General features: G+C 53.5%; 1 protein-coding gene across 1 annotated transcript in view; it reads right to left on the bottom strand.

Moving 5' to 3' along the window:
• COTL1 (coactosin like F-actin binding protein 1) overlaps positions 1-24,260 on the bottom strand; it is a 39,174-nt gene extending 14,914 nt beyond the window's left edge. The window contains exons 1-3 of the mRNA XM_082712065.1: positions 23,952-24,260; positions 23,615-23,697; positions 933-1,090 (exon numbers count right to left, since the gene is read on the bottom strand). Of these exons, the coding sequence (XP_082568191.1) occupies positions 933-1,090; positions 23,615-23,697; positions 23,952-24,028 (318 nt within the window). The 5' untranslated portion in view covers positions 24,029-24,260. The remainder of the gene's footprint in view (positions 1-932; positions 1,091-23,614; positions 23,698-23,951) is intronic.
• Between the last annotated feature and the right edge of the window lie 3,515 nt (positions 24,261-27,775).

The raw sequence follows: 27,775 nt of genomic DNA, 5'->3' as shown, positions 1-27,775 counted from the left end.
TAAACTCCAGACCTGGTTCCGATTTCACCGGTTTTTCTGTTCCAGGATCCAATCCACGATACCACGAACCACACAGCCTATGCTTGTGTTTGTTCTGTTTTTGGTTCTTACAATTCAATGGCTTTTCCCATAGTCTCAGATCTGTTCAACCATCACCACAGTCAACTGAAGAATATTTCTATCAGCTCAGAAAGCAAGCCCATACCACGTTCTGATCGTGGGCTTTGAGAAACCCTTTTGCAAAAGGGAGAACCCTTTGAAGGAGAGAACTCTTCCTCACCTCCCTTCCACCCCGGTTTATCTTTCTGGAAATCAGACATTCTCTTTTCAGTGGGACCCAACCCTCGTCCCACACGAACCATCTCGGATGTTTCTGATGGTGTCAATTTTGGTTACATCCAGACCAGAGAAACACCCGGCAAAAGAGCCCTCTACGTAAAACTTAGGAATCTCAGGGGCAAAACCCCTCTTCCTACTAACCTAGCAAGGGCTGGGGAGTACAGGTGTTTTTACTGGCACCCATCGTGTGCCAGACCCCGGTTAGAGGACATGCACGAAGTCTCCCGCTGTGCCCTCACAGCCACCCCAGGAAGTCAGCCACCGTCACCCATGATCCATGTAGGCAGTGGCCACCACTTTGGTCATCCTTCCAGCCCCCTTCTTCACGAATCACCTCCCCCATCCCAGAGGTAGGCCTTCAGCGGCCACGTTTCCATTATGTGGTGGTCAAGACCACAAACCCAGCTACAGCCCCCCGCCCGCACCCCACCCACAGCCCTGGGAACACGTCCTCAGTGGCTCTGGGGATCCAGAGATGTAGCATGGCTTGCTTTCCATCCTAGGAGCTCAACCCAGCCCACCCCATCCCTGGGGATGGTGATCTCGGTGAGACGTGACCCGCCCAGACCCGGAAAGGACCCAAGACCACTGACCTGCACGACCTCCTTCACCAGGGTCTTGTCCGTGCCGGTTTTGGCGCGCTGCAGCCCGCTGACATTCTCGCCGATCCACGTGATGAGGGCGAACTTGGACCTCTTGCTCATGGCGTCCCCCGTGGTGAAGCGCACGAAGGCAAACAACCGGACGTCATCTGTCGTCAACGGCAAGAACAGGGCGCTGTGCTTGGTGAGAACATTCCACTCATCCACATCTACCCATCTTTTGTCTCATTACCACACTTTTTTCCATTATTGTCCCTTCCGACGGCCCGCCACTGTTACGCATTATAAAAATATTGGCGACAGTCTTGAGATTTTAGAGTGACCCTGCAGAGTGTGCGTTTCCCACAGGATGGTCTAGGGTTTCTTCGCCTCGGCACTCCTGATTCTTGGGGCTGGATCACTCTTAGTGGTCGGGACTAGCCCGTTCAAGGCACGGTTCCTGAACGGCATCCCTGGTCCCCCGCCCAGTGGAAGCTAGTATCAGGCCCCCACCCCAGTTACAACAACCAAAAACGTGGCCAGACATTGCCCCGCGTCCTCTCGGAGGGGGAACGGCCCCCAGCTGAGAATGAACTTCTGGGCAGTTTGTGTCCCCATCGAATCAAGACACTCTGCATTTTCCACCAACATTTTGTGCTCAGCTTAGTTCCTAAATAGTCCGTATTTTAATTGCCATTATTGGAGAGAGCTCATCATTGTCCCTAGCGGGAGACGGCTGCCCAGTACCAGCTTCGGGCTGTTCACCTCTGGCTAGCTGCTTGGCTCAGCTCTTCTGTTCTCAAAGGGCTTCTAGCTACTGCCTTTAGGCTTTCTCAAGTCCCCAAAGAGAGTGGAGAGCTGTGCTGTGCAAGCATGTGTGTGTGTCTCTGAATCGCTTGGGGATCTCCCCAAAATGCACATTCAGAGCTCACAGATCTCGGATGGGCTCCTAGGTGACACTGATCTGTGGGTCCAAGGACCACATGGGGGCTTCTCTGTGTATTTTCTTTTTTAAAATCAAGGCATCTTCCTCCTAGACTTCCCAGGTGCCTCCCTGCTGAACCCCACACAGCATATAGGTTTACAGCAAGACCCAAGGCCCCACACCCTCTGAGTGTAAAGAAGACCATCTAAAGCTGGTTAAGGTTGCTGCCTGGCTGGGAACAGCAGAGCCTGAGCACATCCTGGCCCATAAGCCATGCTGTCTCATGCGCACCCAAGGGAGCCAAGGAACACAGCTCTTGGCCAGCCCCAGGCTCCTGATTTGGACCCTGCGGTCCAGGCTACACAGCTCCACGGCACTGATGTCTTAAAGGGAACGGATCACAATCACCAGTCACAGTTTATAAAACACACTGATATTTCACGGTCTCAGGTTGGCTTTATAATGATGCTGTGAGGTGGGCCACAGGGGAGGGGACACCACTGTCGTCTTCATCAACAGGCACTTCACTGTGTGACGGGTGGGGCTCAGAAGTCACGGGATAGGCCAAGTGACTCCTCACGGTAAGCCTGGGTGTGTCTGCCTGGCCACAGGAGTCTGGCGGATACCCACTGTGGGATTGGACCATGGGGGTCAGTGGGGACAGAAGACAGTCGCAGGGATGTTTCACAGGCCAAATCAACAGGGCTTGGTGGCAGTCTGGCCACGGGAGGGAAGGAAGCAGAAGTCTGGGGACTCCCAAACAGGGTGAGGGCTCCAGCTCTTATCCTCACGGACTTGGACTTAATCCCCAAGCACTGAGCCTCAGCTGCCTCGTCTATAAAATGGGGTGATCTTTTTGGTTCATCCTTTCCTTTTCTTGAAAAAGAAGTCACAGTAAAAGGTTAAAGTCACAGACCAGAAGGCTCACCCTGTAACTACTTTACGGGGTACAATTCTGCAGCATCGAGTGCACTCACGATGCTTTGCGACCCAACCACTACCCATGACGGTCCTTCCCCTGCCCCTCCGCCCAGCCCGAAGCAACACAAATCTGCCTTTTGCCTCTGGATCTGCCTACTCGGGACATCTCATGTAGATAGATGCCCACGATCCGTGGCCTTCTTTCACTCAGCACATTGGTGTCATCGGCCCCCGCCTTTACGGCTGGATAATACTCTCGGGTATGGGTATGCCCCCTTTTGCTCATCCGTTCACCTGCTGAGGCACGTCTGGGAGGTTTCCAGGTTGGCGTGATTCTGCACCTCCCTCATCAGTCGGTCGCAAGGATTAAATAGGAACACTGTGCACCCAACCGGCCTGGCCACGGTGGGAACGCCTCCATGAGGCTGCGGCCACGGGACGGCGTGGCCAGGTGGGCAGTGAGCACAGGAAACAGGGTGGCAGGACGGGGGAACTGAACGTACGCAGCCACTGAACGTGCAGCCTTGGGGGGGAAGGCCCCCCCTCCCCCGGTTCTGGAGCTGCACGCGGGAAGCCAGCACCCTACCCTCCTCTGAGCAGCTGCACGGCCGTGGTGGAGGAAACCCAGACACCGTGGCAGGGTGTTTAATGAAACTGCTGCCTTGATCAGAGAGGGAGGCAGGGCCGCACGTTGGGAGCCTCCCGACTTGCTTGTGCCAAAGCAGCCTGTTTCCATGGGAACCACTCTGTCTCCCATCCCCATGCTGGAAGCCTGGAGGCTTGGGTGCCTGTGTCGGCAGCTCAGTGCCCCATCACTGGCCAAAGCCTCCATGTGGGGAAGTTCCAAGCTGTGTGTCCCACGTACCAGCCCAGGACCAGGCATGAGATAGACGCCCAAGAAGTGAGTCCCGCCACCCCCACCCTCCCAACCAAGGGCACAGGGAACCTGGTGGCAGCGGACCTGCCTCAATGTCATTTACATTCTACTGACAGGAGGGAAGGGTTTTCCTAGGTGGCTGCTGGGCGCTTATCTGACAATGCTGTGGCCGACATGATCGCTAACGTGACCAAGAGTCACGCTATGCTCACAAACGTGTACAGCCCCAGACGCTGAAAAGTCAGCTGAGTCCGCAGGGGAAAGCGGGTTTGTCGCAGCGACATTGTTGGAGCTGCCCACACGACCCGGAGCCTCTCTCCCCCACTCACCATGAAGGAGGCTCGAGCCTGCTCTGACCTCCAGCTGGCTAGAGCACGGGGAAGTTTTAGTTCTTAGTCATGAGTTGGGCCACCTTCCTGCTTCTGGACAACGGGGCTCACAAAACACACGCGTGCAGCATCTGCGTGGAGAACAGCCCTCCCCTCCTTTCCTCCTGCGGGCACCCCGCTCACACACGGGAAAACGTGGGTGTACCACCAGAAAGGCAGAGCGAAGCCACATCGTATACGGAGAAAACGCGTGTGTGTACACTTGCACGCGTGTGTGCATGGACGTGTGTGCACGTCCCTGTGTGTGTGCGCACTATGATGGCAGCTGGCCGGGAGGGCGTGGGGACTGGCGACGCCCATCACCCTCATGGTGCTGCTCAGTCCCCAGAGGGCCCACGGCACAATCTTTCCAGCCCAGCGGCTCAGGAGCTGGGGCTGCAGCTCCGGGTAACCCCGGTGGGGGGAGCCAGGCCCAGGCCTCTGCACAGCCGTCTACACCAGCTGCTGCCTCAGCTAGTCCCCCTCCGCCTTCTGCTCCCCAGCACCCAGGCTGACAGGCCAAGTTCTGGAATCCATTAGAAGCACCCCCACCTTCACGCCAGCTCTGTGACCTGGACCAGATGCACGCAGAGCTCTAAACCTCCGCGTCCCCATCTGCACAGTCCAGAGGCAGCGGTAAGGGTTACAGGAAGGGGGATCTGTGCCGGGCATGGCTCCTGGGTCCTCACCTCTCCCCTGAAACTGCCCCAGGCCAGGGCCTCAGTGCCTCCAAGCCCTGCCAGCCCCAACCGTGGCCTCTCTGCTTCTCCCTCTACTGGGCTTTCTGCACCCACCACACTTATGCTCACTCCTCTGCATTTAAAAGCAGGGGCGTCCACAGGCACACAGGCATTGGCCACTGTTCGTGAGCACTGCTCTGCGAGCACTGCTCAAGGACCTACTAGGTGCCAAGCACAGTGCTAAGCACTGGGGCAGGCAGATTCGACAAACGAGGGTCCTAAGGAAAACAGAAGCCATTTACTGAGCGCGGACAACATGCCGGGCGCCGTTCTAAGCCCATACACTTGTTGGCACATTTCTTTATCCCAAGACCATCTCTGTATGGTTGACACTGCTCCCAGGCCCATTTCCCAGCTAAAAACACTGAGGCTCAGAATGCTGATGCAGTCAGCAGCCAGAACCCACATTCCCTGCTCATTGGAGCACTGTTCCCAGAGGAGGGCCCCCCGGAAGCAGCCGCATCAGCAGCCCCCAGGAAACCATGGGACCGTGGCTGCTGGGGGTCCAGCCCAGACTTGCCAATTCACCAGCTCTGGGAGGACGCGCCCCGGGGGATTCTGGGGCCTCCAAAGCCTGAGAAGCACTGATCCAGAGAAGGCGGGGAAAGGAGAGCCCACCCGGCCCCGGCAGGGGAGGAGTGAACGGAAGTTCTCAGGGGCAGAGAAGCTGAAGCGCCCTGAGTTCAGCCCACCCCCTTCCTTCCACCCACACTTCTTTTAGTTTGAGGAAGTGATCGTGAAAAGGAGCTTCCTGTATGGCCTGGCTTCTCCACATCAGAATTTACAGGCTTAGAGGCATCTAGGCGGGACTCCTGAGTATCTCATCACCGAAGACCATCAGGATGGTCCCCCCAAGACTCTCCCTCGCTCAAATCCCACAGCCCAAGGAAGAGACGCGCTCTTCTTCTCAACGGAGAGCAGAGCTACAGAGCTACGGAGCCGTGACACAGGGTAGCAGGGGTCCTTTCTGTCACCTCTGGATCGTCCATTAGACATGAGACATCATGGGGGCGCCTGGGTGGCTCAGTGGGTTAAAGCCTCTGCCTTCAGCTCAGGTCATGATCTCAGGGTCCTGGGATCGAGCCCCGCATCAGGCTCCCTGCTCAGTGGGGAGCCTGCTCCACCCCCCACCTGTCTCTCTGCCTACTTGTGATCTCTGTCTGTCAAAAAAAAAAAAAAAAAAAAGACATGAGACATCACTGACAAGGAATCACAAACGCATCATGAGATCACACAGAGCCCCGTCTTGGAGGAGACATCAGCCCGCGACAAACCAAGACCAGGAGTGCGCCATCCGTGAGGACTGTCCGTGCCATCACCAGTTGTCCTCTGGACAGCACTGTAAGCTCAGAACCCAGGCTGATTGCACAACAGGCCCCGTCCCCGAGTCCAGGCTGTGGACACCCGCCCCTTCCCATCCAGCCAACGTCTTAGTCATTCACACGGCATGAATAAACCTCACTCTCAAAAGAACCCGACCTTCTAGGAGGTCTTGGAGGCCTCATGGTGTGAAAGAGCTCCCGTGGCCCTACAGCCCCGTCAGCTCAGGATGGAAAGACACCAGGCAGGGCCTACTTGGTTCCGTGTCCTGTTTCTCCCTGCAAGGTCCTTGCCTTCCTTCATTTACTGAGCAAGTTAATACACAACATGAGGCCCTCACCGCCAAGTTCACTGGCACGGCCTGGCACCAAGTAGGTGCCCAGAAAGTCACTGTGGTTACTTTTCATTCTCTCCTCCACAACGCCTCCCTGCCTTCACCCCCTTCCCCACCCTGCATTTCTGTCCTTTCTCTCCCGTTGACAATCTTCCCTCCTCACCGTCTCCTCCTGAGCTCTGTCTGGGGCCGAACTAGCAAGAGGGATTCAGAAGCGAGAGACGGAATGGAAGGAGGACTGGGGGGTGAGGCTAAGTGCTTAGGACAAGGGGGTGCAGGAGGAGGCATGAAGAGGGGAGATGACCACACAGGGCACGGGAACAGAGGAAGGACAGGAGGAGGAGTCAGACCTCGCTGGGACCACTGCAGCCACCAGAACAAGCAGCCCCGTATTTTCCCAAAAACTGCAAATGGCACAGAATGTCCACCTAGCTCTCAAGGACTCCCCCGCCCCTCCCACCCCAACTTGAAATCCCCCTCCGCTCAGGTAACCACCAAGAGGCACATTCTGACCACGCCATCCAGCATTCGCACCGGGGTGGACCCCATGCAAGGCTGCACTGACTGAGGACCCCCGCCTTCTCCCAAACGGGACCCTACTTTTCCCCTCTGCCTCTCCTTGAAGCCAGCCCAGGATAGAAAGGGACAAGGGTTTTGTCTACAATTGTTTTACAAATACATTTGTTTGCAAATACTCTGAACACTTTTTCCCCCCCATTTCACACAGAACACGAAGTAGAGAAGAATCAGCACATCAGTACAAATAAGCAAAAATCAGGGTCTAACCACCTGAGTAGCCACTCTGTGCATGTCCTGTGGATCTACTGAGCTACTTTTCTATCTTTTCGGTCGCTGTGACATCCCACAGCACCAGGCACACAGTAGGCACCACTGCACACCTGCTGGGCAACAGAGAGGCAGAGAGGCACCTCATTTCATAATTTCCGCCCAAGAGTGAACTTCAGAGCAAGACAAAAGAAAGGGGAAGGAGACACAGGGAGGAAATTGCCCCAGAGCAAGACAGGATTGCAGCTTGCTCTAAAGCTGACCTTACCTTATATAGACTCCCTAAGAAGTTATGCAAACAAGGTTCAGTAAGGAAGAAACCAACCCACACACCAAAAAAGCTGAGTTGTCAACTTCCACCAAGAGAGGAAATGGGAAAGAAGTCGTGCATCCTGCTGCCCAGGGCGAGGGATGCGTGGACTATGAACAGGCCTCCCTTCCAGCCGGCGGCTCAGTGCTGGGTGGCCCAGGCAGTCACAGACCAGGACTTGGGATATGGAAAAAACATTCTCCCTGGGACTCCGAAGACAGAGGGCTTGTTGGGTGCCCCGGGGAAGGGCAGTGAGGCCTGAGGCTGACAGCAGCCAGTTCCTCCCTTGAAGAGAAGAGACCTATCATTCCTGAAAAGTCCCATATTACCCACTCTCTTTTTCAAGGTGATTTTTATTGTTTGCCCTCATGGACAAAACAACAACGACCACGACGAGCACGACGAAAACCTCTGGTCCCACTCAAAAAATGTTTAGAAAACAGGAAGCACAAGAAGAAATAAAACTAATAAAGCAAGCCCATTATCCTAGGAATACAACCCCGCGGAATTGGTTGCTGGGAGAGCATGAATGGAGCTCTGGCTGCTGAGCTTGAAGCCGCGCGTGCGCACACGGTCCCCGCACTTGAGGCCTCGGTGCAGGTGGATGTCGGTGACCTCGTTCCCCGAAGCGGGAGACTTCTCCAGTGATTCCTTATTCGCTGCATTCTCATTAAACGCAAATGACCCAGCTCCCTACTTTGATGGAGAACACGAGAAAATGGAGTACAAGATAGCCAGAGGAAAAGCAAGATGATTACTTGGCTAGGACCCTCCGGGACTGGACTGATCCGGATACCCAGATTACCCGGGTAGCGGAAGGCTCTCCCCCAGTGACAAGACACCAAGATTTTTTTTTCTTTTTTTGATGGTTCCTTTTACTTCCTTAAATGGAAGTCAGCATGCAACACCCAAATCTACCTTCTGGCTTAGGGAACAGAGGCCATAATCAGTTCCCCCAAGGAGGAGCCCGTGTCTCCCACACCTGCAGCAGGACACCCTGGGGATGGGGAAGCGTGTGACTGTCCCAGCACAAAACTCCCTGTAGTGCTCGGCTCTGCACGCATGTTGCTGCGTCCTCGACCGCAGTCAGTCTGTCATCTCACAAACACTGACGGTCTGTGACGCAGGGGACTTTGCTGAATAAGACACAGTCCCTACCCTCCAAAGATACTCCGTCTAGCCTGGCAGACAAAAACAAAGTGTAATTACACAATGTCGTCAGTGCCCTAGCAACAAGGTGTCACAGGGCGAATGGGAACATCAAAGAAAGAAGGAAACTCATTCAGCCTGGGCGGTGGTAATCAAGGCAGGCTTCATGGAGGAGGTGACGTGTGATCTGGATCTTGAAGGACAACCTAGAGTTTGCCCAGCTAACAAGATAGGGACAAATGGGCTCATGGTAACAACTCAGGGGAGAGATTCTGACAGAACTCCACAGGTGAAAGCAACAGCCTCTGGGGGCAAGTCCAGATGCCTTTCTTTACCAGCCATTCTCTCTCTGTCTGATGAGTCACGGGCTAGAGTAGCATATAACTGACTTACTATTACTGTGTATAAAATAAGCATTTAAAGGCTCAGAATGGCTCTCCTGAGGGCTCCTATGGTTGGCTCATCCCTACCCTGCAGGAGGGCAGCAGTCTTGTCCCCTACTCTATCAAATACCCACGACAATGCCGGTCACGCTGCATGTGCTCAGTGCAGATCCCTGAACACACGAAGAACCCTGGTCCCCTCTGCTATGGCCACTGGAAAGCTTTCCAGTCCCCCCTGTCGGCTGCATTCAGTTCACTGGAGATGCCATCTTAGAAAAATAAAACCAATCCCCTTCCTGGATTTTAAAAGTGTGGCTTCCGGCCCCCAGAGAGCAGGAGTGGACAGACAGGCAGAAATGATCAGATGTCGGCAGACAGAGAGCAGCTGAATGGCTGGTCTAGACAAATGTGCCCCTTAAATAAAAGCACGTGGGAAAAGCAGACTGACACAACGTTGCTAGAATTATCGAGAGATATGTAATGTGGGGTCCTAGCTACCTTTTGTGTTCATGTCCCCAAGTACACTGTCCCCAGGGGAACAAAGCGTGCTCCCAACCTCAGCAGCCTGGGGGAGCCAGGAGCCCCAGGCGGGCATCCTGTGTCCACCTCCTTCCATGGAGTGACGCAGTCCCAGTGGCCTCCAGTCCCCCCATCCCCGGTTCTCTGGATTGGGGCGTGGCTTTCCCACCTCTGCCTTGGAGCCCCTAAGTGACGGGGACAGAGCTCACGAGTGGGTTTTATCCCTGTAGCTGTTAACAGCCCGGCTTTCAAGTCTGCCAGCACACTTACAGCCGGCATGTTTTACTTTTAGCCATTCACTTATTTGTTAGCTCATGAGAATATATAAGACAGAAGCTCCGCCATTTAATTTTTCTTTACATGCTCATTTCCAATGCCAGGGTTTCAGGCAATGAGACAAACAGATCGCCAACACCAGCCCCGTGCCAGGCACTAGATCAGAGGAGAGGAGGGTCCAGCCCTGGGCACTGGGTCTCTGGATATCAAGTCTCATCAGAGCTGATAGTTAAAGCCCTCGGAATGGGGCCCGGCACAGAACTGGTGGTAAAAAATGCTAGACCATGAGACAAAAGGTCAACTATCCCGGAGCGAATGGAAGTGGCAAGGAGTTTGGAAACCCAGGAGGTCAGATGCTCACGGCAGGTGGAGGGCCCAGGGCGCTGATGCATCTGAGGGGCCCTGGGGATGGGCAGCTCTGAAACCGAGGGAACAATGGCAGAGCAAAACATGCTGACCGGGGGATTCACCACAAAAAGGACCAAGGCGAAATGCTCGAAAGTTCTAGAACAGAAGGCACAGGAATAAAATGCTCAAGTAAAACCCAGAGCTGTCACCGTGACCCCCAAGGCCTGCCACACTCTGGGCCCTGCCAGCCCTGAACCCCAGCCTCCATACAGGCTTCCCAGCAGCCCTGCTGGGTTCCTGTCCTCCTGCTCACCCCCGTTTCTCCTACACATTGTAAAGACTGAGAGATTGGGGCGCCTGAGTGGCTCAGTCATTGAGCCTCTGCCTTTAGCTCAGGCACGATCCCAGGGTCCTGGGATTGAGCCTCGCACTGGGCTCCCTGCCCTGCGCAGAGCCTGTTTCTCCCTCTCCCTCTCCTTCTGCTGTATTGTCTCTCTCACTGTGTCTCTCTCTGTCGAATGAATAAATAAAATATATTTTTTAAAAAGACTGACAGATCAATTACATACCATAAAAAGGCACACCCCCTTTGAAGTGTACAGTTCATTGGTTTTCAGTATGATCACCAGGTCCAATCCCATAACACGTCATCATTCCCCAAAGGAGACCTCATACCCACTAGCGGTCACTCTTCCTCCCCTGTCCACACCCCACCAACCACTCATCTGCCTTCTAGTTCTATGGACTTACTTGTTCTGGAAACTTTGAACACATGGGGTCATACAATACATGGCCTTTGGTGCCTGGCTTCTGTCCCTTGGCATAATGTCTCCCAGGTTTGTCCTGCGTATAGCATGGATCAGTATTTTTTTCCTTCTGTGCTTAAGTAATAGTCCACGATGTGGAGAGAGGCACCTTGTCTGTCCTTCCTGAGAAGATGGTTACTGGGGTGGTTTCCACTTTTTTGTCTATTGGGAATAACGCTGCTGGCAATGTTCATACACAGGGCTTTGTGCAGACGGGTGTTTCCAAGTTTGGGTTTGGGGTTTCCTCTTGGGTAAATACCAAGAGGTTGACTTGAGAGGATTAAACTTTTTCAGATAGTCGAACTGCCCTTCACAGCGGCACCACCGTTTTCCTCCCCCACCAGCAGCACACGAGGGTCCCAAAGTAGTTTTCATCCCTTTCTGGACTACAGTCACTTCAGATGACCTCTCAGGCACATCAGGTTAGACCAAAGTCGTAAAGTCAGAATTCCAACCCGGGCACCGGAATCACGAGCTGCTTGTCAGAGGCCACCCCAGGTTGGCCACTTCAAGAAAGGCAGAAAAATGGCCTCCGAGCTGCGTAATCCCACAAATGGGCCTCCGGCCAGAGATGCGGGCCTTAGGGTCTGTCTGTTAGCCTTCGAGAAAAGAGCTCGTGGAAAGCAATTGTGAGCGTGGATCCTAAGAGTTCTCATCACAAGGAGAAATTTCTTTTCTTTCTCATTATGGCATTATGGTATCCATACCAGGTGACAGATGTGGGGGAAGCGTTGGTGGCGATCTAGTCACAGCGCGAGTAAATCAAACCTTCCCGCCGTATGCCTCACCCTGGGAGTGACGCATCAGTTATTTCTCGATAAGGCTGGGGTGCGGGAAGAAAAGAGCTTGCCTGTGGTCTTCCCTCCCCCCCCCTTTTTTTTAAGATCTATGTATTTATTTTAGAAGGGGTTGGGGCAGAGGGAAAGGGAGAAGTCAACTCCCTGCTGAGCTGGGACCCCAGTGCCAGGCTCCATTCCAGGACCCCAAGATCATGACCTGAGCTGAAATCAAGAGGTGGACGCTTAGCTGACTGAGACACACAGGCGCCCCTTCCCTCTCTTTAAAAAACAAATTTTTCAGTTTCAGGTGTAGGGAAGCAGCCCGGTGTCTAGAGTGGTGGTCAGGGAGACAGACACTAGGAGAGGAGAAGAACTGGGCCTCTGTGCAACCTTGGGCCAGCGTCTGCACATCTCTGAGCCTCCATTTTCCTACCAAATTGGGCCAGAGTGTAGATTATATGAAATCATTAGATCATGGTGGCTGGCAAAACATGGCCCCAAAGATGTCTGCATCCTATCTCAAGAACCTATGATGGTGTGAGCTGACAGGACCAAAGGGCCTTTGCTGATGAGATTGTTAAGGATCTGGATGTGGGGAGATCACCCTGGGGGATCCGGGTGGGCCTGCCAGAATCAGAAGCATCCTCACATGGGAGAAGAGGGAGGCAGGCGAATGAGAACCAGAGAGACAGCATCACGAGAAGGACTCGACCCACTCTTGGTGGCCTTGAAGCTGGAGGAGGGGCTGTGAGCCAAGGGCCACGGGTGTCTCTAGAAGCTGGAGTAGGCCAGGAAACAGATTCTCCCCCTGGAGCCTCCGGAAAGAACACGGCCCCACTGACACCTTGACTTTAGCCCTGTGAGGCAGATTTTGGACTTCTGACCCACAGGACTGCGAGATGATAAAATGACATCATTGCAAGCCGCTACGTTTATGGGAATCTGAAGGCACAGGAAAAATGAGACAGGTGACCATAAATGAAGTCCAGAAGCAAATCGGGATGGAGAGCAAGTTGATTTCAAAATGCACTGATGTTGGGGTACCTGGGTGGCTCAGTAGGTTAAAGCTTCTGCCTTCAGCTCAGGTCATGATCCCAGGGTCCTGGAATCGAGCCCCGCATCAGGCTCTCTGCTCAACGGGGAGCCTGCTTCCTCCCTCTCTCTCTGCCTGCCTCTCTGCCTGCTTGTGATCTCTGTCTTTCAAAAAAATAAAATAAAATCTTAAAAAAAAAAATGCACTGTTGAAATGATGTATGAAATGCTGAGGGAACGGCCCTGCCATCAGGTCAGACATGGGCTTCTGGGGACCTGCCCCTGCTCAGGCCATGGAGCTGAATTTGAAAAGTCAAACACATAAACTTAGGTGGGTGGGGAACATAGCCCTGTGGGAGCCCTGAGGCAGGAAACCCTGGCCAGAAGCCAGCACTGGCAGAGGCAACCACCAGGGAGACTTCCCTATGGGCCACAAGAGAAGCTCCGTTGGCAGGGGGATGGCGGGCCTTCCAGGGACAAGCTCAGCTCTCAAACCTTGCAGGGGATGGTCATTCATTCATCTATATTCAACCAGCATCTGGGGAGAATGTCAGGTGCTGTTCCAGGTGCTGAAGGTCCAGCCGAGAACAAGACAGACCAGGACTGCAGCCGAGGAGCTCAGACTTTTCAGCAGGAGAGTCAGACGACAGACATGACTCGAGAAAGTGCTAACTAAGCACAGTAGTCCATAATGGGCCCACATCAGGGAGCGACACACCCTTGGGGTGAAAGAGACTGAGGCTGGCTAACCATGATGGGTGGGGGTTCACCACCAAGGAGGCCACCACCACAGCCACGGTCCTTCTCTCCAGGGCCTCACCATGAAGTTGAATGTGGTGAGCATCGCAAAGGCAAGGAGGGCATCTGAACGGAGGGGACACTCACCCCGGGCCCTGACGGATGTATAGAAGGCCTCCAGGAAGGCAAAGCAGATCAGGACAGTGCAGGAACAAAGTTGGGGGGCCGGACACAGATCTGGGCTCAAAGTCCAGTTTGTCTGTTTACTATGCCATCTTGAGCAAGCAACTTTGGACTCTCCAAGGAAATGGTCAGATTCTTCATCAGTAAAATGGGATAACTCCTGCTTACTCCTTTCATACACATCTGTCATAGATAAGAAACGTTAGATGTGCTGATATATGCAAGGTATCTACTGGGCCTCTGAGCGCCCACAAGGTCGGAACCCCGGGTGCTGGGGACGTGCACTGGAGGGCTCATAAGGGGCACTCCGTGTCATCTCTAAGCATTTGGACCTTATGTGCAAAACCCACCAAAGGTTCCAAAGGGAGAGGAGTTGATGTTACCTAATGTGAGGTTTAGAAAGCTGCCCCTGGCCTGGGTGGCAGGCTCACCCTGCACTCGGCAAGGGGCTGGGCACACTGTAGGCACTCGGCACATTTCCTGGAGAAGGAAAAGCCATGATCAAGGGCAAAGCTGTGGGAAATACCCACACTTCTGGGGCAGGAAAGGAAAAGAGAAGCAGCAGCAGGAAGTGAGAACAAGAGAGACAAGGGGTGTAAAAGGAGAAGTACGTGAGTTTGCAGGGGAACCAGAGGGAGGGGAGAGGGTGTTTTCAGTAAGTCATGCTCCCTGGCAAATGCTAGAGGGACATAAAGTGGAATAGAGACAAAGAAATGGCCACTAATTTTGGCAATCAGATTATCAAAGACCTGTGGGAGGGGGTTCCATGCTCTGGGTGTGGGGGGGCATCAGAATTTAATGAGGTGAAGAAATGAGGGGAGACAAGGGGGTGCAGGGAACACCTGGATTCAGTCCCCAAGCCATACTTCCAACAAGTCTGCATTAACTCCCAAGGATTTGCAAGGAGCAAAAACTCAACTCAGTGAAGTGAACACTCTTCCTGAACAAAGGACACCTTACTGACCAGGAAATGGACATGTAGCAGCCTTCCCCAGGGAAGGGAAAGGCCACAAACTCAAAAGCAAGCACCAGTATCACCCCAGAGGCAAATCCAAATGTACCATCACAAAGCCCACCCATCTGATGACACAAAGAAGCAAATGCAATGCGGCTTGAAACCGCCCAGCGACAGACGTGTAGAAAAAGAAGGCAAGGACGCATTGTATATTGCAGAAAATTATGAAGGTGATGGCTCAGTAGCCCTAAGGTGACACTTAAAAAAATCATAACCCAGGGACGCCTGGGTGGCTCAGTTGGTTAAGCAGCTGCCTTTGGCTCAGGTCAGGATCCCAGGGTCCTAGGATTGAGTCCCGCATCGGGCTCCTTGCTCGGCAGAGAGCCTGCTTCTCCTTCTGCCTCTGCCTGCCTCTCTGTCTGCCTGTGCTCGCTCGCTCTCTCTCCCTTTGTCTCTGACAAATAAATAAAATCTTAAAAAAAAAAATCATAACCCAGCATTGTCCTTGGAATAAAGGAGGTACTCAATCAAAGTGTGTTGAATGCACAGACTGATAGTACTTTACAAAGTTCAAACCACAGTCATGGATTTCAAACTTCCTTTTGACCTCACATTCCCTTTGACCCTACAAGACAATATCTCTCCTGACCTCTTCTCTCAAATTTCTAAAATCTGTACGTGTGGGGGCCGCTAGGATGAAAAAAAAATCCAAGGGCAGAACACCAGGAGAACCTGGCCACCGATTATACGTGTGTTGTACCATCCCACATGCGAAAGCCATGGACAAGTGGACTTCTCCATTTGCATCCCACCCCTGTTCCTTTGGCAACAGCCAAGAGTCTGTCCTTGACCAAATTTGAACCTGGTCTTCTGAGCTCTTTTCAACTAGGTCTCAACTTTTGGGCTTCTGCATTCGTCTGTGTGTTACCCAATTTCAGCAAGAATCCTGCTAAGTCAGTTCAACCAGATCCCCCATGCTCCAAGTCTGATCATCCCTTATATCTAATCAGGTTCCTTATCCTCCATCACCTGCCTGGTGATGTCCGATCGCCAGGCCCGCCTGCAGCAGGGATCCTGTCCGGTCAGTTCAGCCAGAATCCCACCTCAGCCCTGACGTTTCCTCTTGGTAATTCCCTACCCACTGACCTTCACCTTGCTCCCTGGCTCCTTGATGATAAATTTGTCCTTTTCTTCTTATGTATTCAGAATTGAGACTGGTCTCTATCACCTCTCGGCCTTTTGGCTAAGATCAAGTGTAGAATTGAGACTGGTCTCTCTCCCCTGCCTCAAACCTCCACTGTATTGGTCCCTACGCCAGTCACACAGTGCCCCTCAATGAAGTCTGCCTTACTATTCTGGAGCAAGTGTTAGAATAAGTCTGATTTTCTTTCTTTCTTTCTTTTTTTCCCCCTTAAGATGTATTTATTTATTTGGAGGAGAGAGATCTCCTGTGGGCACAAGAGGAGTGTGAGGGGCAGAGGGAGGGCAAGGAAGACTCCTCCAGAGACTCCCTGCTGAGCAGGGACTCAATCCCAGGACCCTGAGATCACGACCTGAGCCGAAATCAGGAGTCAGCCGCTCACCCGACCGAGCCGCCCAGGCCCCAGATCATACTTTCTTCAACAGTAAACACACCTCCATTTTCCATACCATCCTGTCGCCCCTCTCGTCCCTGGTAGGGCCGACCTCATCCCACAGCGGCCCTGCCCAGGCCTACACTGACGCATTCTGCTTCTCTTCCAGGGCGTCCAGCAGACCAGAGAGGGAGGCTGCGAGAGAGGTGAGGCGGTCAACGATGGCCCTTTTCCAAGCCTCTTCTTCCACACCTACGCCACGCGGTCGGGCAGCCTCTCCTGACAGCCCCGAGGAGGGCCCCGCTATCTGCACCCACGGCTCATTCTGCTTGAGGACAGTTCTTCAAGGGAGCCCAAACCCATCCCTGACGTGTCTGCCGCCTGGTCTTCCTCTGCCCCGTGGGGTGCGGTGCGCGTGGGACACGGTCGGGCGGCGGCCCCTCTCCAGGGGAGATCCGCCCGGGCTCCCGCCGGCCCTCCTCGGAGAGCTCTGGCATCCTCTGCCCGGCCTGGACTCCCTCCCGCCCTCCCTCAGCCGGTCCGGGTCACCTGCCTCGCGGGTCCAGGGGCCCTTTCGGAGCGACACGATGAAGAGCCTCCCCCACCGACCTGAGAAAAGTCGTTTCAACAGCAAACGTCCCCCAGAGAGAGCTCCAGGCATGGCTGGCCCCAGCAGTCCAGGCCACGCCATCCGGGCCCCACAGCCCATCCCTGGCGCCGCTCCTCAGTCCTCACACGGGTCCTCGCTCCGCACGGTACGCGGGTCTCGCAAATGCCAGGCCTTCCTTCTGCCACGGGTCTGAATCCTAGAGGAAAAGGGATCTCGCGGGAACTCTGACCCAAGTATCAGGGATGGAGCTGATTGGCTTGTCTCGAGTCACATGGGCCCAACCCTGACCCAATCAGTCAACGGAGGGTAGGGCTTACTCTGATTGGCCGGCTGGGTCACGTGCCTTCCCTGCAGGGCAGTGCCAGGTCAAGTCAGCTTCTTTGGAGCTGCTTCGGCTGAGCAGGATCATAATAAAATAGGAAAAGCCCCCCACGCCCCCAACCCCGCCCCAAGCATGAGATGCTGGACAGACAAAAATATCAAACCCCACTTTTCTCTGTGAGTGATGATTTGGGCGGAAGACCCCAGGCTCGGCAAAGCATCATGGGAATATCCTCTGCTCCCAGAGCATCCTCTAGCCAACATCACGGGACATCTGACCCCATCAAGTTTCACGCCGACACGGCCCTCCACGAATGCCCATTTTTGGTGACCGGCTCATACTCCACGTTCATTTCAACCTATTCACTAATGTGCGACACCTCTCAAGAAGGCGCTGCATTAACAATAACCACGGTTCTGAGCAATGCCTCTGAGCCGGGAGCTGCCCCACGAGCTTTCGGCATACCATGTCTACTTATCCCCACAACAACGCCGTGCGGGACATGCCATCATTATCCCCATCCTTCGGAGGAGGAAACAAAATCTGGGAGACTGGGAGACTTGCCCAAGGTCACACCGCCCATCAGGGCTCCGGATCAAGGCAAGACAGCCTGGCTCCAGAACGGGTGCTCGGAAGCCACTGACTCTCAGATATACACCCACACGAAACTGGATCCATTCCCAGGTGCTTGGATTCGTTTCAGAATAAAACTGCTTGCAACAGAGAATTCTGGGGTCTATCAACAAAGAATTCACTAAACAATGTGACATTTATATGAGAGAATATTATGTAGCCATTGGAAAGGCCTGGCAATGACAATAAAACATCAGCTCCCGGAGGACAGGTACTTTCTCTGTTTCTCTATTTACCCTCAGTGCTTAGAAAAGTACACTGCAAAGCAGCCACTCCTATACATGAGAGGAGGGAGGGAGGGAGGGGGAGGGGGAGGGAGGATGAATGAAAAACAGAGCAAATGCATTAATGAACCAGTTTCTGAGGGGTAAAACTTTGAACTATATCTAGTTTTTATTCCTTTCTTTTCACTTAGTCTTGCTTTTTCACTATTCTACTAGAAACATGTATTATTTGTAAGGTGCCAAAACAAAACAGGATTTCAGAGACCGTGTGAGCCGCTGCTGGTCACATATACAAGATCTGTGAGCCCTTTCTGCCGTAATTCAGGGGTACCTCTGGTCCCCTGATGCAGTCCTGTACCCACTTCTTCCCCCTGGTTTCTTTACCCTCTTCCACCTTTCTGGTGCTCTCAGACAACACACTCTGCTTCCACATCAATTAAATTCCACCAACAAGGTGACAATCACTGTAACTAACATTTTAGGACCACTTAGGACATCCTTGCTGCTGTGGAATTGCTTCCTTGATCCTCCTAATGACCACGTTATAGCAAAGGTGACCTGCCTCAGGTCACATAACTGACAAGACCTGGAACCCAGGCCATTCAACACAGCCTACACCTTTAACCACGGGGCAGTAGATGCTTACGTACCAAGCACCTTCTGCATGTAGACCGAGGCCAGAGGTCTAACACACATACACACGGGTCTGAATGCCCACTGCTTGCCAGCCTGGGGTTGAGCGCCTACTGGGGCTAATCAGGAGCTGTGTGCCTACTGAGCACCGAGCCGGGGTGTGCGCAGAAAGCACAATGCCATCGAAAGAGCTAGGAGAGCAAAAACAGTAAAAAGTAACAGTAAGCACAGCCTGGTGCATCAGGGACCCATGCTCTCGTTTTGAATATGTTATTTCAGTTAACACTCACTGTTACAGGTAGGCGCTGGCAGGATCCCCGTTTTGCAGACTAGGGAACTGAGGCATAGAGAAAGGGAGGTCCTTGCCCAAAGTCACAGAGTAAGCAAGAGACACAGCTGGGATGTGACCCAAGAGCTTTTCTAACTCTGGGTTGTTGAAATAAAGAAGATATCACTCTGGGCTGGCCGGGGGGCAGAGATGGGGAAGAGGAATTCTGCCTGGAGGGAACCTCCAAAATCAAAGGTTGGAAGGTATCATCAGGCTGCAGGTACACAAAGAAGGGTGTGGGCAGGACATGCGGGTGGGGACAAACTGACAGAGCACAGGCAGGACATGCGGGTGGGGACAAACTGACGGAGCGCAGGCAGACAGCCAGGGCCAAATTCCATGGACAAAAGGGAGCCAGAGAAGGTTAAGGAGCAGCAGAGTGACTTGGTCAGAGATGGGCTTTAGGAAGAATTACTCTAGCAATGGGACTAAAATGGATATAAGACAAAAAAAGATCAAGGGCTAAGAGATGGTTGTGATTGGTTTGCCTCTCTTCTGGAAACAGCCTGTCTCCCAACATACACACTGCCACTCTTCCCTTAAGAAGCCACCCTCCCGGGATGCCTGGGTGGCTCAGTTGGTTAAGCAGCTGCCTTCGGCTCAGGTCATGATCCCAGGGTCCTGGGATCGAGTCCCACATCGGGCTCCTTGCTCGGCGGGGAGCCTGCTTCTCCCTCTGCCTGCCATTCTGTCTGCCTGTGCTCACTCTCTCTCCCTCTCTCTCTCTGACAAATAAATAAAATCTTAAAAAAAAAAAAAGAAGAAGAAGAAGCCACCCTCCCTGGGGTTAAGCCTCAGTGGGTTAAAGCCTCTGCCTTCTGCTGAGGTCATGATCCCAGGGTCCTGGGATCGAGCCCAGCATCAGACTCTCTGCTCAGCAGGGAGCCTGCTTCCTCCTCTCTCTCTGCCTGCCTCTCTGCCTACCTGTGATCTCTGTCAAATAAATAAATAGAATCTTTAAAAAAAAAAAAAAAGCCACCCTCCCAACTCGGTTTCCTGGTTTGGGTGGGGCTGCCCCCTCCCCAGCTCCCGGGGTGGGCATTGACTCAGGCCTAGCCAGCCAGAGTCCCCCTGACTGGTCCAGGACGGGCACAAGAACCCAGCCAGGGCAAGGACTGTGTGTCAATCTGGAAACTTCCACTGGAGTCATTGGCCAAGGGTCTCCCTCTCCCCACAGGGATGGCTCTGCCCAAGGCCTGGAAGCCAGCCTGGCTTGTGGCCATCTGTATCACCACTCAGGGAGATGATGGCCTCCTGTCCCCAAGAAGAGTAAGAAAGGAGAAAGGCAGAGCAGGCAGAGGGAGCAGGGAGGGGCTTCGGAGTCTGGGCAGCCCCACCTGCAGCTAGTAATCCCCTGGGCCTTCCTAACCGTGGAGGCGACAGACTGACATTTTGCCCAAACTAATCTGCATGAGATTTCTCCCTCTGCACCTGCAAGGTCTCAGGGGACTGAGGTGCTGGGCGGGATGGTGAGGTGTCAAGAGTGAGGCCACTGGTGGAGCAACGAACGAGTGCCGAACGAGGGGGCCACATGCGTCCAGAAGAGCCAGGACACAGCACAGGGAGCTCCAAATTCTCCTAGCAGAAGCAAGACGAGAGACCTTCCAGAAAACAGCTGCAGCGGACAAGGAGGGGCCAGGCCCGGGAGCAAGGAGAGGCGAGAGGGAGAAGCAGAGCACAGGCGTGGGAAAGAAGGGTGCGTCAGAGAGAGTGCCAGAAGAGGGGCTGTCGGGGAGGGGAGAAAGCCCAGAAGGAAACTGCCCCGCTCTCCCCCCACACCCCATCTCCTCCCCCCACACCCCATCTCCTCCCCCCACACCCCATCTCCGATGGAGGGAGAGCCCAGGTGCTGGTTCTGGCTTCCAAGCCTTCCGACCACCTTGTTAGATGATTGGAAACAGGAAGGCTGGGCCAGAAGGGGAGCCTGTTCTCAGCATGGGCCCCTCTGGCTTGTCAGGACACCTGCCTGGGAATTAGGGGCTCAAAGAGCCCTCCCTGCCTCACGTAAGTGAGCAAGTCTGTCTCCTGCAACCAGCAAACAGTTTCATGGGGCCTAACCAGAACCTACGAACCCGAAGAAGCCTCCAGGCTGGGAGGTGAGAACATAAACCACTTCCAGGATGCCTGACTGGTTCGGCCGGAAGTGCAAGCAACTCTTGATCTCAGGGTCGTGAGTTTGAGCCCCACATGGGGTATAGAGATTACTCAATACATAAAACGTAAAAAAAAAATCTTAACCCACTTCCTTAGAGATGAGGCCAAGACTACAGACATTTCAGCCAGCCTGCCTGGGTTCGAGTCCCAGGTCTACCACATCCTATGTAATCGCAGGCAAGTCCCTTAAGTTCCCCAGGTCTTGCTGTACCCATCTGTGGAAAGGGACCCATCTCAGTCTTGGAGACAAGGCACATCAGGTGCAGCGACTTGAATATGTAAAGCTAATAGTTGGAGCTCTGAGTCCTCTGTCACTAGGTTATGAGGACACGGCTGGGGGGAAGGCTGGGGGGAAGGAACACGTGTCTCCAAGAGGAACCAGAGCAGACACAGAAAACATAACTCGCCTATACATTTGTCCAACAGATGGCCGGGGAAGGCAGGCAGATTTCCAGCCAAAGCAGACGGAGCCTTCAGATCCCACAGCCCATTCATAAGATCAACAAGCAGCAGGGAAAGCATTTTTAGTGCCCCAGCCCCCTCTGCCAGGCACTCCCATCCCTGCTTCCCTGCTGGTTGGGGGAAGGGTCAGAGTAACACCCCACCCCCCACCCCCTGCAAAGCCCAAGGGAGGAAGGACGTGTTCTCTGAAGGCACCAAGCCCTTCCAGCTTCACCCAATGGCCTGGAGCATCTGTTCAGAATCCATGCGCTTTCATCCTTGGGTCACCTTCTCCTACTGGGTGGGGAGAACAATAGCTTCAGGAGCAAAACCCAGTCTGATGGGGGAAGTGGGAGGGGGGTGATGGATGGTCAGCAGGAGGAAAGAAACTGCTAGTTTTCTGTTCTTGAGTTCAGTGAAGGGGGGAAGCTGGCCAGGGAGACAAAGCCTCTGAACCGACAAGGCAAAAAATACTGCTGAAGCTCTTAGATGGGCACCAAACTGGGAGAAAGCCAAGAGTGGGCACTTACTCTACTTGCAAAAGCATTTGCCATGGGGGAGGAAGAGTAGAAGTGGTAGAGAGAAAGGGTTCCTGGGTCAGGGGCCTGAGTTCAAATCCTAACCCATGGGCTCTCCATGAGAGGCCCTCCATGCATTACTGAAAGTGAATTGTTGCCATAGTTGCACATCTGATATTTTAAACTGACCCTTTACAAAAGCAAGGAGTGACATATAGAGGCAGCTCTCAGGAAGACATTTTAATTGGGAGAACATTACAAAACAAAACAAAACCTTTGTACCCCCAGCCCAGGGGCAGACACTTCCTAAATATTCTTTCCAATTAGACTAAAGGCAAACTATCACTTGGTTAAGGAAACAGTCACAGAAAGGAGAAGCCACGTGTTCTGTGGCACAATTTTGAACTTTTTCTTTGTTTCACAAATGACCGTGTAGTTTTCTATAAGCACTGTGCTAGAGCATTTTCCACACACACGGACTCGCCAATCCTCAGAACAGCCTTCCAAGATTACAGGTAAGGAAACCAAGACCCGGAGAGGTTAAGTAACTTACCCCAAACCACACAGCTAGGAAGTGGCCACTCAGCAATTCAAACCCAACTTGCCAGCTCAGGGCTCCTGCCTAACCTCCAAGCTACACTGCCTTTGTCTGCACATCTGCTTCAACACTAGGGACCAGAGACCTGGAGAGAGTTCATTCTCTACTCTGGGCTCCCACGGGTCCTATTACCAAGGAGGTTGAGCCTTTTGCTGCTACTGAAAGGTCTGTGATTCCATACACCATGTGTTCCTTTCTTTCAAAGGCTTAACACACCCCAGGGAAATGAAAGAAGTTTATTACAAATTGTAAGCATTTTCCTTGATGACTTCTTACATATGTACACACCTGTGTACCCACCTCCCAGACGGAAATATGAGCCATCTCCGGTGCCCCTGAGCCTCCCGTGCGCCCCTCCCAGTCAGTGGCTATCTACTTCAAAATGTGACCACCATTCTACTTGTCACACCACAGATTCGCTCTGCCTTTTCGTTGGTGGTTCTGTATTCTACCAATAAAAAACATGCATGTGTGACCAGCACGCTCACAATGAGCTTGGGAGAAGGGAGGGGACAGCTGACAGTTTCTTTCTCCTGCAATAAGCTTCAGGATTGTGTTTTTATTTCGGCTCACTGGCTGAAGACAGGGGATGGTGGGGAAAGCTGAACGCCAGGTTGGAACCACAGAGAGTGGACCCTTGAAAAAAACCAGTGACCCGCAGGGAGCAAAGGAGCTGTGTCTTCTGGAGACGGTCCTGCAGGGAGCAACGAGCGAGCAGGCGGCCAGCCCTGTCGCTCTGGATGTCCAGAGAGGAGCACGCTTTTAAAAACCTCAAAATCGGGTTCCTCCAGCGCCAGAGGCACCCGGGGTGGCCAGGCTCCTCCCAGTGTGGCCTCCGCAGCTCCTCCCCCTCCCGCGTTGACTACCGCCCGAAAGATCAGGAATTGCCCCCGAAGGCGCGTTTCCCTACCTGTGCACTCCCGGATGAAGTCCTGGTACTCCGCTCCCTGCTCGCCGGGGACGATGGTGGAGCCGTCATACTTAAAAGTCACCCTTTGGATTGGGAGAAGAAAACACACACACACGTCAGCGACGGCAGTAGCTGCACGGTGCCGAGCTTCCAGCAGGACCATCTAAGAGATGCTCTGGCCGGGGACAAGCCACGCTGGCTTTCCATGCTCCCGCGTTAAGGCTGCGGGAGACAGCTCGGGATGACCCTTAATCCGTCCCGTGCGGAAGCCGGCTCCGTGCCCCAGCCCCCGGCGAGCTGGGGAGCGCGGCCGGGAGAGCAATGGAAAGTTCCTCACCAGATGACGGCCGAGCCGTCGTCGCGCACCAGGTTGTACGCCGCCCGGCAAGCCTCCTTGTCGATCTTGGTGGCCATCGCCGCAGGCCCGCAGCGGGGACACTCTGCCCCGAGCGACCGAGCGCGCCCCGGGCCGGCCGCAGGGATTGGAGCGCGGCGGGGACACGCGGAGGGCGGGCGGCAGCGGCGGCGACAGCGACAGCGACGCGGGCAGCGAGCGGCGAGCTGCAAGCGCGGCGGCGGCGGCTCCGAGGGCGCAAGGAGCGCGCGCGGGGACCCAGGCGGCTCCACCACGCCCCCCTCTGGCCATTGGCTGCCTGGCCTCGGGGGCGGGGCGTCTTGACTCGCCTACGACCAATCCCAGTCCGGGAGGGTTGCGCAACTCCACGGCGGGGGCTGGAGGAGGGGCTTTCCGCTCCTCCCGCCCCCTCTCTTCTCCCAACCCCCTTCTCGGTCACCCACTCTCAGCTCTAACTCCCCCTATTTCCTCCTCCCCAACTCCTTTTTCTCCTTTTCCTCACCCCTCCCTACTCGCTCTTCCCCTCCCCCTCCCCTTCCTTGTGTCTCCCCCCCTTTATTCCTTCCCTGGACCTCCCTTCCCCTCCCCCTCCTTGCTCCTCCCACTTCCCTAACCCCTTCTCCTCCTCTTCCACCTCCCCTCCCTCCCTTTCTTCCTCTTCTCTCTTCCTTTTCTCCCTCTCCGCATTATCCCCAACACCAACCCCTTCTCCTTCCTCCTGGTTCCGTCCTCCTCAAGATCTGTTCCTCCGCTGCTCCCTCCCCCCCTTCTTCCTTCTGCCCTCCTCCTCCTCCTCCCTGCCCCCACCACCCAGGCTTCTGGGCTGCAGAGCTCCGTGCCTCCAAAGGGGGCCTCCAAGTGGGTGACTGAACGCTGCAAGCCGGAGGACACTGCCCCCACCCCAGTATCCGGCTCTCTAGTTTCTAGGTGGGGAGGCACTGGAAAGCATTAAGCATTTCAAATAGGAGGGGACAGAAAGTGGATTGCTTCCAGAACGCTGGTGGGATCACTGTTTACTTTGTATTCTGGTTATTTGCATTCACGTCTTATCTCCCCCTTTGGGCTCCTCTGAGTGCCAGAGCTGACTCATTCTGTCTTCCTTGGTCCCTCACTGACTCACTCATTCATTCCTCATCCTCCCATTCCACAAAGACCGGTTACAGTGTGGAGGCAGGTAAAAAGGCCTGACCCGGAAACCAGGCTTCTGAATCGCATCCAGCACTGCTGCTTTCTAACTCTGGGCCCTTGGGCAAGCCTCAAAAACTCTGAGACCACGTTCCTCAAATTGGATAAAATAATACTAACCTCATGGGTTTGTCTATGGTTCAACTGAAATATACATATAAACAAATATATTAGATATTCAAAGGAAGGTCATTGTTGTTGGTTACTAAGTAGTTAAGAGAAATCCTAAATAGAAATCCAAAAAAGTCAGGGAGGATGTCCAATTAATAATTTAAATTCTCAGAGGCAACAAGAAGAACCAGTCAGTCAGTCAGTGCGCGGGTAAATGGGTAGGTGGACAGGAGCACATTTTGAGACTAGGAGCCAGTGTTGCTATAAATAAAAAAGACAAAACAAATAGGGGTTTGAAGTAGCCCAAAGCACTTCCTGACTCACTCCTTGATAAAGGTAAGGATATAATTCGCCATTGGAAAGAAAACAAGGATGGAACCCTACTTCACATCAATAATCAGGATAAATCCAGAAGCATCAAAGATTTAAATATGAAAAGGGAACCGCAAAAGTTGCAGAAGAAAAGCGTGGGAAGCTGTCTTCACGAGTCTGCGGTGGGAAAGGTCCTTCAGCCAAGTTCAGAAGCTAGAACAAAAGATGGATACATTCAAATATATAAGAAGTCTTCTTATATAAAACCCAGAGTGTCTCACGCGACGTGTAAAAACAAAAGATTAAGCAGTGCAAATTTGCAAATCTCTGTGCTCTTGACCCACCAAGCTCCTCTGGAGGTCAGTGGTCCCCAGGCCTGGCTGCTTGGAGTTCCAGGGATGTCCTGGCCCCACTCTCGGAGATTTTGATGTAATCGATCTGAGGTTCCGCCTGGGGGTTGAGATACTTAAAGGCCCCCCGGGTGATTCTCTTGCACAGCAGGGGGCTGCAGCCACGACTATGCTCACGCTCACAAGTGTGTAATTCTTTTCAAGGTTATTCACGGACCTTTATTCCCAGTAGCAGGCGGTTCCGAGCAACCTGAGTGCCCGTCAATGGTGGGGCGGGGCGGGGGTTGGGGGACAGGACAAATAGATGAGGACACGGGTCTGCCCTGGAGAACCGAGGCAGCTGTGAAAGAGAGATGGGGGAGGGGAGGTTGGAGTGGGGGAGGGGAGCCCTTCTCTGTGGACTGATGTGGAACATTCTACCAGATCCATCATGAGCACACAAAGCGAGGTACAGAGCGATACGTTCAGCACACCCTTCGGTGTTGCTAGCTTTGGGGTAAAGCTGGGCGTGTAAGTGGATATTTCTATTTGTTCATGCATGCATAGAAACCTTCGAAGTGCACACAAGAGAAAAGTCACAGTCGCACCTGTCGTGGAGGTGAGGTTGGAAATCAGGCGGAAGGGGAAGGGGATAGAAAGATGTATTCCGTTCTATTCCTGAGCCATGGGAAGGAATGATCTATTCAGAATAGATTAAGTAAAGTCCCCCGCCCCCACTCCCTCCGAAAGGTGGCTCCCATCCTGATTGTGCCTCCACCGCTCAGCATCCCCAAGGGGCGCCTTGCCTGGGCTGCGCCTTAAGCGGTTGTTCTCCTTCGGCTCGTTGTTGTGGTCGCCCCCTGCTGGACGGAAAGTGTAAAGGGCCGGGCTTCTGGGGAAGGGGATTCTGAGCGCCCGGAGGTCCACTTGCACAGTAAAGGCAGAAAAAGAAACTTCACACCGGAACTAAATGCCTGTCAATCGTGGTTTAAGTCGAAATCCGCACAACATGGAAAGCAACCTAATTCATGGGTCTTTAGAAAGCAGATAAAGCTATATGACACTTTGTGTAATGCACTGTGTCAGGAGCTAAGGGAGTGTTATGAATTTGTTCATTCATTCATCCACCCATTCACCCACTTATTCCTGGAACCGGGCCTGTTAGGTGTCCAAGGGGATCACTAACTCCCTCGCCTGCAGGGGGCAGGCGCGCAATGTAAATGAGCTAAGACACCATCTGCAAGGAAAATGTTTCTGGGTAAGGTGATGCTCTCTACTCGGCCCTTCCCGGGCTGCCAGTTCCATCTTCAGAACTGGCCCTCAGCTCTGCCCTCCTTGCAATGCAGGAATCTTGGCTTGGCGGCTCTAAGCCCTCCAGTCCAGTCGTCTAAGAAAAGCAAAACAGGGATGTCTGGGTGGTGCAGTCCGCTGAGGGTCGGACTCTTGGCTTCAGCTCAGGTTGTGATCTCAGGGTTATGGGATCCAGCCCCATGTTGGGTTCCGTGGTCAGTGTGGGGTCTGCTTGAGACACTTTCTCTCCCTCTGCCCTCCCCACCCTGCCTGCTGGTGCTCCCTCTCAAATAAATAAATAAATCTTTAAAAAAAGAAAAGAAAAGCATCTGGACCTCTTTATGAAAGCTCTTGATTCTTAAACTTTGTCAAGAGAGATGTTAACATGCAAGAGCTCCCTGTGTACAAATTCAAGTTAGACAAGTACTCCTGTGGCTCTCACGGGGCTTACGGTCTGGTAGGGGAAGAAGCCGTTCCTTTGGTGTGAACACTATTGCTTGTCAACAATAGAAAATTCTATTCAGATAGGCTTCCACAAGGGAGGGCAAGTAATGGCTCAGAGATTGAAAAGCCCAGAAC

Source organism: Mustela nivalis, assembly GCF_964662115.1.
Source record: "Mustela nivalis genome assembly, chromosome: 18".
NCBI classification, from domain to species: Eukaryota; Metazoa; Chordata; class Mammalia; order Carnivora; family Mustelidae; genus Mustela; species Mustela nivalis.
Note: the sequence above shows the minus strand (reverse complement) of the source record. Positions and strands in the feature narration are given on the sequence as shown.